Source organism: Hemitrygon akajei, chromosome 1 (assembly GCF_048418815.1).
Source record: "Hemitrygon akajei chromosome 1, sHemAka1.3, whole genome shotgun sequence".
Classification (NCBI taxonomy): Eukaryota; Metazoa; Chordata; class Chondrichthyes; order Myliobatiformes; family Dasyatidae; genus Hemitrygon; species Hemitrygon akajei.
In genome coordinates, this window is record NC_133124.1 from 87,014,883 (window position 1) to 87,026,915 (window position 12,033).

Here is a 12,033-nt window from a genome sequence, read left to right on the forward strand (position 1 = left end):
TTCTCTGCCATCTGTCTCACACCCCTCCCACAGTGCTCCACTTTCCCCATTTCCAACATTCTCTGCTCCCGTCATATTTACAAACTCCCTCTCCGCTCCATGTTGACAAATACAGTACTATGCAAGTCTTAGGCATCTTAGCTATATATATATGTACCTATAACTTTTATACAGTACTGTACATTATTACATCAAATCAACACGGACTGATTGTGCTGGTAAGTATTGCCATGCTTCCAGCACTATTATAGAATGTCCACAACTCCCTAACCTGTACTTGTTTGCAATATGGGAGAAAACCAGAGCATCCACTGAAAACCCACATGGTTATGGGGAGAACAAACAAACTCCTTACAGACAGCAATGGGAATTGAACCCTGATCTTGCAGCTGGCACTGAAACAGTGTTACATGAACTGCTACACAGCCGTGGCACTCCTAACATACTCCTTAGGCTTGCTCTCAGAATATTCTTTCGCTCAGGTTGCTGAGGGCTGAGCTACAACATGGGAAAACTGGTGGATTCTGACACTGATATTTGATGTTGCCAAGAGATGGCTTGATGTGGAGATCCAAACTTTTCTTCAGGATCTTGATTCTTGCACCATAAACACACTAACAAAGGCTCAAAGGTATTGGTGTTCCCATACCAGGTTGTAATGCAGCTAGTCAGCACACATCTATAGAAGTTTGCCAAGGTTTGACACGCCAAACCTCCACTGACTCCTGAGGAAGTAGAGGCACTGTTGTGCTTTCTTCGCAACAATAGTTATATGATGGGTCAAGCACACATCCTCTGAGACAGTGACAGCCAGGATTTTAAAGTTACTGACCCTCTTCACCTCTGATGATTACTGGCTCATGGACCTCAGATTTCCCTCTCTTGAAGTCTAAAATCAATTCCTTGGTCTTATTGACATAGAGTGAGAGGTTGTTGTTATTACATGACTCAGCCAAGTTTTCAATCTCCCTCCTGTATGCTGATTCATCACCCCCTTTGATACAACCCACAACAGTGGTGTTGTCAATAAACTTGTATGGTGTTGGAGCTATACTTCGCTACACAGTCATAGATGAAAGCGAGTAGAGCAGCGGCTGAGTACAGATCCTGTAGTGCTCCTGATGGAAATTGTGGAGGAAATGTTTTTTGCCAATCCGAACTGACTGGGGTCTACAAGTGAGCAAATCCAGCATCCAATTGCACAAGGCTCAGGTGTTGGATTTTACTGACTAGTTTTGAGGGAATGATAGTGTTAAATACCAAACTGTAATCGATAAAGAGCATCCTGATGCATACAACTATGCTGTTCAGACGTTCCAGGATTGTGTGAAGAGCCAATGAGATAGCATCTGCTGTAGACCTGTTGTTTCGGTAGGTGAATTGGAGCAGATCCAAGTCACCATTCAGACAGGAGGTGATATGCTTCAACACCATCATGTCTAAATCTCCCACCATGTTGACATGGACATCACCATCATTATGTCCAAATACTGGACTCTCTCAACAAGAGTGGAATTACCTTGTTGGAAAGACAGCAATAGTTCAAGATGATAAATACCGGTACAAGAATTTATTGATTTTAGTATGCTCTTCATCCAATAGAAGCAGAGCAAAGAGAGGAATAAATGGTTTTAAGTTGAGTGAATGTGAAAATCACCAATTCTATCCATAAATTATTTATTTATTTTTAATTTTATGCAGTACAGTGTACTATTGATTAGAAAGCACTACTACTACTGAATATTTTCCAAATGTTGTCAGTAAGGCAACCTAACTTTACAAAGACCCTCCGACCTTCCAAACAATAATGGCTAACATCAAAGTTTGCAACCCTTTAGTTTCCAAAGATTGTGTTGTTAAAGCATAGATGAGTTTTCAATACTAATTACTTATAATCAAGCTAAGGCTCAACTTAAAATGTAAAATGCTCATTTCCCCTTTTTCAAAATGTGAAATATTCTTCTGATAATACACAATTTCCAATGGCACAGAATCATTTCACCTTCAGGAAGAGCTGTTCTGCTTTGCTTTCTTCCTCCCCTTTTTACACCAAACAGCCTTGGCCTAACATTGTATCAATCAGTAAATGGCAAAGTCATTGTTATATAAAGCAATTTTACAAATGCACTCCTTCTCCCAATGGATTTCACAAAAATTATTTCCTAGAATACCCGAAGAACTATTTTGCTTTCATTTTGTCCTATATATTTTTCTTATTGTAACTTCTAATAATTTATATATATTACACTGTATTGCCATCGCAAAACAAATTTCACAACATATGTTAGTGATATTAAACCTGATTCTCAGAAGAGGGTCAAAAGTTAGTTTTCTTACCTTGTAATTTTCAGGTGTGAAATCAAAAGGTGTATCTTGATTATTCTCAGGGGAATCCCTATGCTTAAAGAAAAACAGATTTTTAAGTAGAAGCTGATGAGGGAAAACGGAGCTTTCCATTACATAAATAGGAATTTGTACATTTTATAGGGCTGATTAACATTTTACACCAGAAGTTTACATCTAATAGTCTTTGCTAATGCTTTCCACTAATTTCAAAGATCTTCACAAAGGCCTGATAATCAAGTCCACTTAGTGTCAGCATGGTTGCAGTGTACAATTACATAAACAAAATACTCTGACAATGTACAATTAACATGCATAGGTAGGAAGTGAGCCTAATGAATGAGGTGAGGTTGGAGAACAAGGTAATACGATGATAATGCTAATCAAAGGCACAGCTTTTTCAGGAAAAGTGATTTTGTGCCCTCCAGGGACAAACTGAAACAAACATCCAATTGCTGTTGGAAGATGATCAGTTTGGTTAAGATATGTCTAAATGCACAGGGCTAGCACATTCCATGGTCCAAGGCTGAAGAGTGAATTCTGGAGCAATCATTCTAACTGCCTGGGTAAAAGCCATTGAGGCTGCTCCCACCACTGCACGTTGAGAGGCTAGAGGAGATATGCTTTAAAAAACACTACTCAAATGTATGTAAAGGAAAATCATGCTTTGCAAAAGGAAGTAATACATCTGATTGAGATTATCAATAGACTGTTATATTAAAGCTACTCCTATAACTTTTAACATTGAGCTGCCCATTTTTGTATCCCTGGACTTCCCTCTGTCTTCTGAATCACTGTTGTAACTTTAGAACTTTCCTTCACAAAGTCAACCTTTGTTTTTGGCTTGATATCCTTTACCCATTTTTCTCTCAATATTTAGATGTCATTTGGTGCATCATCTGTAGGTCAGATATGGACAAAACCTAGCTCAAACCCAGCCTTTATCAAAAGTGCATGGCTGTACTACATAACCAAGCAAGATTTGTCTTCAGTTCAAATATCATGAAACAAAGCTGCTTTAGTTAGCTCTGAGTAAACTGCATATCCCACAACTTGGGCATTAACAAGATGAACATTTTTCACAAAAACACATGCTTCTGATCCTCCCCCACACCACTGAAGGGATGTTTGAGCTTTATTCACCTTTGCACTCAATTACTTTAATGATGTCTTTGCAAACTCCAGATCTGGTCCATGTAGTTGGCAAGTGGGCTGGACTGCCACACTTATTCCCAAACCCCTCATCAGCATACATCATCTCCTGTCACAATGCAGAGGTTTCCAAAATCCTTGACCTGAGCAACCTTCATCCATGGTCTTCACCTTCATTACTTCTTCAATCTACTTCAGCCTCATCACATCTCTTCTCCAGTCCACAATCTTTATTGATATCCTTGAAATTTGCAATACATTTTGTAGGGCCTTAGCAATACAAAGTTCCCTTGTATTAGAGTTTTTCACTTGTGCAGGTTGGGGGGGGGTGGAAAGAGAGTTGGATATTGAAGAGTAAACTTCATTGCTGGAATTCTCAAGCTAAAAGCTGTGGAAGCACACTCATTACGGTAATTGCATTTAGAAGCACATATGGAGAATGGAATAATAGACATACATGCCTTTGCTCTAGCACCGCTGCTTTATCCTGTCTGTGTGGAGTTTGTGACTGTGTGGGTTTCTTTCCATACTCTAGAGATAGGCTGATCATTAGTGAATTGGTTGTTATTCCATAATACAAGTAAATTGTAGAAGAATCAATATGGAGTTCATAGCTATGTGAGAGGAAACGGCTTTCCGGGAAATTAGCCAGGGAATAGAATTAATGAGATTGGAATTGGCTTTGAATGGGACATTCAGCCGAACATGTCGTAAAAAAATCAGAGTTTTGGAATCCTAGACAAATGTGTGGCAGAGTGAAGTTCAGGGAGAAGATCAAATTGTGGAGCAAGATTGAAATGAAGAGTCCAGCTTCTGGCATTTTTTTCTCTAAACACATCTCTTCTCATTTTTAAAGTTGCCGACACTCCATCAAAAGTCTTCTCTCAATGCACTCTCACCATCACAAACCTTGCTGTGTAGATTCTTGATGACTGAGTATTTTGCTTTGAAATGATTCACTGTCGAACATTTGTGATTTGAAAACATAACTTAATGCAGAAATACCCTGTTGCGGTCTTTACAGAATTTGCTTTATAGCCATCTACAGTGCAGTAAAGTGAGACTGAAGTGAATTTAACCTATATGTGGCCAAAAATGTGTCTGCACCACTATTCCATCATAGCTGATATATTATCTCTCAACCCCATTCTCCTATAATGCACTTACTAATAAAGAACCTGTCACCTCCACATTAAATCTACCTAATGATTGATTGTGCCAATGAATTCTACAGATAAACCATTCTCTGGCTAAAGAAATTCCTTCTCTTCTCTGTTCTAAAGGGACTTCATTTTATTTTGAGGCTGTGCCCTCTAATCCTATCCGTGCTGGTATCTTTACTGTAATATCATGGGCTCTTATCTTGTTTAGCAGACACATGTGCAGCACCTTGTCAAAGGCCTTCTGAATATCCAAGTAAACAATATCCATTGACTCTCCTTTCTCTATACTGCCTGTAATTTCCTCAAAAGAATTCCAACAGATTTGTTAGGCAAGATTTTCTCTTAAAAAAACCATGCTGACTTCAGCCTCTGTGCCTCCAAGTACCCAAAACCTCATTCTTAATAATGGACTCCAATAACCTACCTCTGAAGGCAGGCTACCTAGCCTATAATTTTCAGTCCTTTGCCTCCCTCCTTCTTAATCCTATGTTCCTATATACATTTAACAATATTTTAAATGTAATTAAAAAGTTATTAATATGATAAAGATTTTAACTTTTATTTTTCTATTTGCATTTAGAGAGACAGCAAAGGTACAGGCCCTTCAGGCCCAAAAAGCCCACACCATCCAATTATACCCATGTGACCAATTAACCTACTAACCCATATGTCTCTGGAATGTGGGAGGAAACCAGAGCACCTGGAGGAAACCCATGTGGTCATGGGAAGAACGTAAAAACTCCTTATAATCATTAGCAGGAACTGAACCCGGGTTGCTGGCACTGTAACCGCTACGCCGCTGTGCCACCCCTTTTATCAGGGTACACAAGCTCTGATACTGTCCTTCAGTCTTGCACTGAATGTTCTCAGCTAATCCAAATGAAAGTGTAATGTTAACCGCCACGCTACCATGCCACTCCATGTTTGGGAAAGGATAAAAGTACCCTTAAACTAATTGTAGAGTAATAATTTTGAGATTACAAATGCTGTAGACTTCAATTGGATAGAAATAATTCTAACTCAGATGTTGCATCTATATAATGACACATTCTTTTCGGAAATATCCTGAGAGCAAGTAATGCACAATCCTCATAATCAAAATCAGTTCTGGCAACGAATCAGGAAGTTCCAGGACTGTAGGAGTGCCCCAAACTGAAGTCTGTATATACTGTTATCAAGGGCAATAAATGCTTCCCTTGCCAATGACTCATATAAAAATAATAAATAAGAATGACTATTCAGTACATGAAAGCCAATTTTTTTCATTAATTGCTAACACAACTGCAAAGTACAGATGCAAGCTGAAAACCCTAGATAAAACTGACATGGCACTGACTTGGTGGCTGAATGGCCTGCTTCCATGGTGTACAATTCAGGCTCAAATGACTTTAACTAAAATGTGGTTAAATAGTTTCCCCAATGACGATTTAAACACAATAGCTACGCTGAAAGTAAATACAGAATTCCAATATCATAAATATGCTCTACAATATACCTGTTAGATTAAACCATGGGGCAGAAATTGCAAAACAAGATAATAGGGTGCTTAATAAACCACAACTTTGCAAAGACTGAGTGAAATCATAAATTTTATTTTTCAATCACAGATGAAATTTCTCATTGACTTAGTTAGTGGTATTGCTCTCCATCAATACATTAAAATTAAATATTTTCTTAGTTACCATTAGCTGCTTCCACAATACTAAGATATGGGAAAGGGTTAAATTTGCTACATTTTTCAAAGCAGATATTAGCCCTAATTGTCTGGTTATACAGTCGGCCCTCTGTATCCGTGGGGGTTTGGTTCCCGGACTCCCCCCCCCACCCCCCGGATACCAAATTCTGCAGAGGCTCAAGTCTCGTATATAAAATGGTGTAGTATTTGCATATAACCTATGCACATCCTCCTGTATACTTTAAATCATCTCTAAATTACTTATAATACCTAATACAATGTAAATGCTATGTAAATAGTTGTTATACTGCATTGTTTAGGGAATAATGACAAGAACAAAAAGTCTGTACATGTTCAGTACAGACGCAAACATCGTAGCTCTTCTGGAAACACTAATGCTGCCTCAGCATCAGCCGATGCCGATTCTCCCATGATCTTTAAGTTCTTGAGGCTGTAGCACTTTACACAGCTAGCCAGCCATCCCTTACTAGCCTTAAACTCCTTCCTCTCACTCACAATGCAAGTAGCGAACGAATGAGACACGAGGCGAACAATGCTCAAACGAGTAATACTTTTAATCATCTCTAGATTACAGTACTTTACGCTCCCTCTTAGCCTTTGAGGAATTGCTTTGACCACTTAATTGCCTTTTAGAAGCCATTTTTTCACAGAAACAAAGGGTGCACACAAAACCAATAGTGACCGAACAAGATGCAAAGTGAACAATGGTCAAACGACCGAGTGGTGGAGAGAGAACTTCCGGGTTTGTTTTTCGATCCCGATCCGCGGTTGGTTGAATCCGCGGATATGGAGGGCCAACTGTATATGGAACAACATTGCATTCTACTTTGTAAATTAAAATACACAGAGCACTACATCACATAACAACAAATATTTTTAGTTTATTGCTAATTAATCTAACATGGTCTCAAAGATGTTATTTTCTACCCAAATATGGGTTGAGAATAAAGCCTTGTACTTACTATTTGTAAAGATCTTAAGTTAAATCTAAATCTCTAATCAAGTAATGGTCCAGAATTGAAAGGGACAAACCACTGTACCAAGTTAATTCACCTGAAAATACATCAACAACATTTGAAAAGACTTAAAATTTATTTATGCATATTCTATATTGTGCACCAATTACTTACCACAAACGAAGCTGCACCACTTCCTCCTGCACATTGTGCCGTCCTTTGTACATAGCGGATATGTCGTACCTAAAATGTAAGAAAGAAAAGAATGAAAGTTTTCGGTGAATGTCAGGATCACTTGATAGAGGCTGATCTAAACCACCACTAGAAGTTAATGGCAAATTACTGACACAGACACAGTGAACTAGAGGCAGAAGAAAAAATATCTAAAAATCATTCATTTTTTATTTCTCCTTTAATTTCACAAAAATATACACAACACATTAACAAATGAACATTCAGAAATTAGACAGTTTAGCGAAGGAAGGGGCAAATAACACTAGTGTGGGGGGGGGGGGGAGGACTCCAGATGTCAGAAAACTTAAATAAAAACTAAATTCTGGACCAGAAACCTTAACTCTGATTCTCTTTCCACAGATGCTACCTAAACAATTTTCCTAGCATTCTCTGTTTTTATTTAACATATGTGGGAGTTGTACATAAGCCTCAAATAGTAGAGGTGATGCAAAGTAGTAACATAAAACAAAATATTTAAGGTGTATGTAACAACAGTAATAACTGTAGACATTAATCTACACAGACTGGCCAATCCAAACAAGCAGAAGCAAAAATGAAAAATAAATGAAATGCAGAAGATCACTGTTGCATTTTTATTTCAGTGGCCTTTACAGAACAATAATCACAATAAAATGGGAGTATAAAAATTAAAAGAGAAAATAATTAAATTTGAATTATGAAGGCAAAAAGAATGACTCGGTCATGGTAGACTAGGAAATTATATTGAAAATCATAATAAAAAACAGTAATAGCTAACTTTTTAAGAATAATTATGTAGTTTACAATGTATATCCATCTAAGGCAGCTGTGGCTATTTCAAGGAGTTAAAAGCAGTACACATGCTGTTTCCCTGGGCTACGAACACCTAACCTGTGGACATCTCTACATACAAGCAAGCTCTCGTACTAATCTGAAATGCAAAAGTCTGTTTGTTTTCACGAATGGCAGACCTAGTTTCCTCAGTCTCAGCACTTTCAGTACATCTTTATCAGCTTTATGTGTTTTTGATGCTGTTCATTATAAGACTGGAACAGAACTAGGCTATTTGGGCCATCGAGTCTGCTCTACCATTCAATCACGGCTGATCCTTTATTCCCCTCCTCAGCCCCATTTCCTAGTCCTCTCCCCATAACCTCTGATGCCATGGCAATCAAAAACCTATCAATCTCCACATTAAATACACCCAATGATCTGGGCTCCACAGCTGCCTGTGGTAACAAATTCCACAAATTCACCACCTTCGGGCTAAAGAAATTTCTCTGCATCTCTGTTCTAATTGGATGCCCCTCTATCCTGAGGCTGTGCCCTCTTGTCCTCGACTCCCCCACCATGGGAAACACCCTTTCCACATCTACTTTGTCTAGGCCTTTCAACATTCGAAAAGTTTCAATGAGATCCCCTCATCCTTCTAAATTCCAGTGAGTACAGGCCCAGATCTATCAAACATTCCTCATATGATAACACTTCCATTCCTGGAATCATCATTTTGAACATAGTGGAGGTATGGTTACAATATTGAATGATTTTTGTCTATTTTCCTACTCATGAACAAAACTGACTTCCAGACATCTGTAAAATCAAAACCCATTCCCTGGGACAGTTTGTAGATCAAAGGAAACAGAATACTGTCAAAGTTAATGGATTTATGAAAAGGAAATCACATTTGTGCTTTTGAAGTTGCAAGTAACAGTAAGGGTGAACCAGATGTGTTGTGCTCAGACTTTCAGAGGCTTTCAATAAGGCACATGGTATTTGGAAATAACACACATGTGTGTATGGAGAAATAGCCATGATACAACTGAGTAACAAACAAAGTGTTACTCCTGCTTCTATTCCCCTACATTCTTCATAAAGAACTTATAGTCTTTTAACATCTTTGGACTATTTTTACCGTGCCCATGGTCTGTTTTTTATCAAATTATGGTATTGTTTGCACTGTTCTAACTATGTGGTTTTGTGCAGGTCTTGTAGCTTTAGTTTTTGGTCTTGTTTTGTCTGGTGGATTTGGAGCTCCTTTCCGGGGAACATGCTAAGATGGTAGCACGATATTAATACGCAGCAGCATCTCCAGACTCTGGATTGGGGATTGCCAAACGTTATGTGGATTTTCTGGTGTAGACTATTTTGTCATGTGCTTTGTTGATATCATTCTGGAGGAACATTGTCTCATTTTTTAACTGCATTGCATTTGTGGTTTTTAAATGACAATAAACTGAATCTGAATTCTCCATTGCTTTTGTATTACTTTGTTGTAATTATGTATTGCATGATTTGTCTTGACTGCAAGCAAAACAAAAAGTTTTTCACTGTATCTTGGTACATATGACAATAATAGCCCAGTATTAATAAATGGTAAACACGATAGCCATTGTGTGCAGATGGTGGAGGAAATTAACGTTTACAGTTATGAAAAGAGTGCAGGTGTAATACCCCTTGAGAGTTGCTGGCATTGCAACTCTTCCAGGTAAGTAGTCCATCACACTTCTAATTTGTGCCTTGTAGATTGTGGAAAGGCCTTGGGGTCAAAAGGCAAGTCATTCATTGCAGGATACCTATTTGCTCATGTATTGTAGCCATGGTATTTATGTGGCTGATCCAGTTGAGTTGTTGGTCAATTGTGACACCTAAGGTATTGATGGAAGGGCACAGTGAGTTCAACACAGTCATATGCAAGGTAATTTATTTTGGTAAGAGGTAGGGGGAGGTCACTTATCACTTGGATAATGCAAGTCTCAGTTTGAAAGGGTAGAAGTACAATATTTACTAAAAGTTGCACCATGGTTTAGCAAGGCCATTAAAAAGCTAACTGAACACTACAGATTAAAGAAATCATGCCAAAACCATGCCGGATCTCAATTACCGTAGATCAAACTTAGTTCTGCTTGCCATGTTATTTAAATACGTACATATACAGACACTGGACAAAACACAAAAGATTAACAAGGTAGTTTACAGAAACACAATTCTGCTACATCAGGAAAGGATGGGCCAACAGGATCTGTTTTCTCTGGAGAAGAGCAGCTAGGAGTGACCTCCTAGAAATATTAAAAGTAAAGACTCTGGAAGAGTAAAAACAGACTTCCACTTGTGGAGAAAAGCTAAACTGGAAGCCTTTGTTATATGGCAATCATCAAAAAATTGAATTGGGATTTCAAAAGGAATAGCCTCATCTAAAGAGTAGTGAAAATATGGAACTTGCAACCACAGAGAGATGATGAAATAAACAATATAAATTAACAGGAGCTGAAGGAGGACAAAGACGCGCGGAGTAACACTGATACTAATAAGAAATAATAGGAGGAGACACATGGAGTATAAAAGTTGGTTTAACACCTTGTGGAACAAATGATCTGTTTGTATGCCATATTTATTTTTTAATCTTATGTAACTAAGTTTATCACAGAGGAAATAAAAGCTCTGTAATCTGTCGAAGAGATTTATGAAATAAAACAAATACAGTGCTCTTAATCCTGCAATGTATCGTATTTATTAACAGTACAGCTATCTAATCATTGAAAAGACTAAGTTTTATGATTATCTACATAGCAAGACAATGTGCTCCACTCTTTCTGTGAATTTGATAGCAAATTCTGGATCATACACAAATACAGAAAAGTCAGCAACTCCCTGCTTGCCTGCACAACATGAAAGTTTGCATTTTTTTTTTACTCCAGAACACAGAATTTCAAATATTTACTAAGTTCTTTACTATTTAAAACTCTCAAATGTTATATTTGTTATAAACTCCAAGTAAAATTTTAAGAACACAGTAGGCCACATCTCTCACAAACTTAAACCCAGACGTTCCAAGGTACATTGGAATTCCCCTAAAAGACATTCATATAGTTTCAGATTCTACATTTAGCTATGTTCCAATCTTTATGACACATTTTGCAAAATGTTAAGAGTTAATAATTACAATTTTGCTTCCTGTGAGAATTCTTTAACATGGCTTGCTACTTTCTCTGCTTGATGACATCATCTTTGCTGAGCCCTTGAACTACACCCAATCGTGATCAATGTTGGGAAATACAAACCCCATTTCCAGAAAAGTTGGGATATTTTCCAAAATGCAATAAAAACAAAAATCTGTGATATGTTAATTCACGTGAACCTTTATTTAACTGACAAAAGTACAATGAAAAGATTTTCAATAGTTTTACTGACCAACTTAATTGTATTTTGTAAATATACACAAATTTAGAAATTGATGGCTGCAACACACTCAACAAAAGTTGGGACAGAGGCATGTTTACCATTGTGTTACATCACCTTTCCTTTTAATAACACTTTTTAATCATTTTGGAACTGAGGATACTAATTGTAGAAGATTTGCAATTGCAAATTTTGTCCATTCTTGCTTGATATAAGACCAGCTGCTCCGTGGTCTCTGTTGTCTGATTCTCCTCTTCATGATGCACCATACATTTTCAATAGGAGATAGATCTGGACTGGCAGCAGGCCAGTCAAGCACACGCACTCTGTGTCT

General features: G+C 37.8%; 2 protein-coding genes across 4 annotated transcripts in view; one reads left to right on the top strand and one right to left on the bottom strand.

Moving 5' to 3' along the window:
- The window catches only part of acss2l (acyl-CoA synthetase short chain family member 2 like), a 153,248-nt gene that overhangs the window by 44,269 nt on the left and 96,946 nt on the right, over positions 1–12,033 (top strand). The gene's annotated exons all lie outside the window — the stretch shown is intronic.
- Positions 1–12,033, bottom strand: part of ndufv2 (NADH:ubiquinone oxidoreductase core subunit V2) — a 59,068-nt gene that overhangs the window by 35,457 nt on the left and 11,578 nt on the right. The window contains exons 2-3 of the mRNA XM_073047365.1: positions 7,485–7,553; positions 2,338–2,400 (exon numbers count right to left, since the gene is read on the bottom strand). Of these exons, the coding sequence (XP_072903466.1) occupies positions 2,338–2,400; positions 7,485–7,553 (132 nt within the window). The remainder of the gene's footprint in view (positions 1–2,337; positions 2,401–7,484; positions 7,554–12,033) is intronic.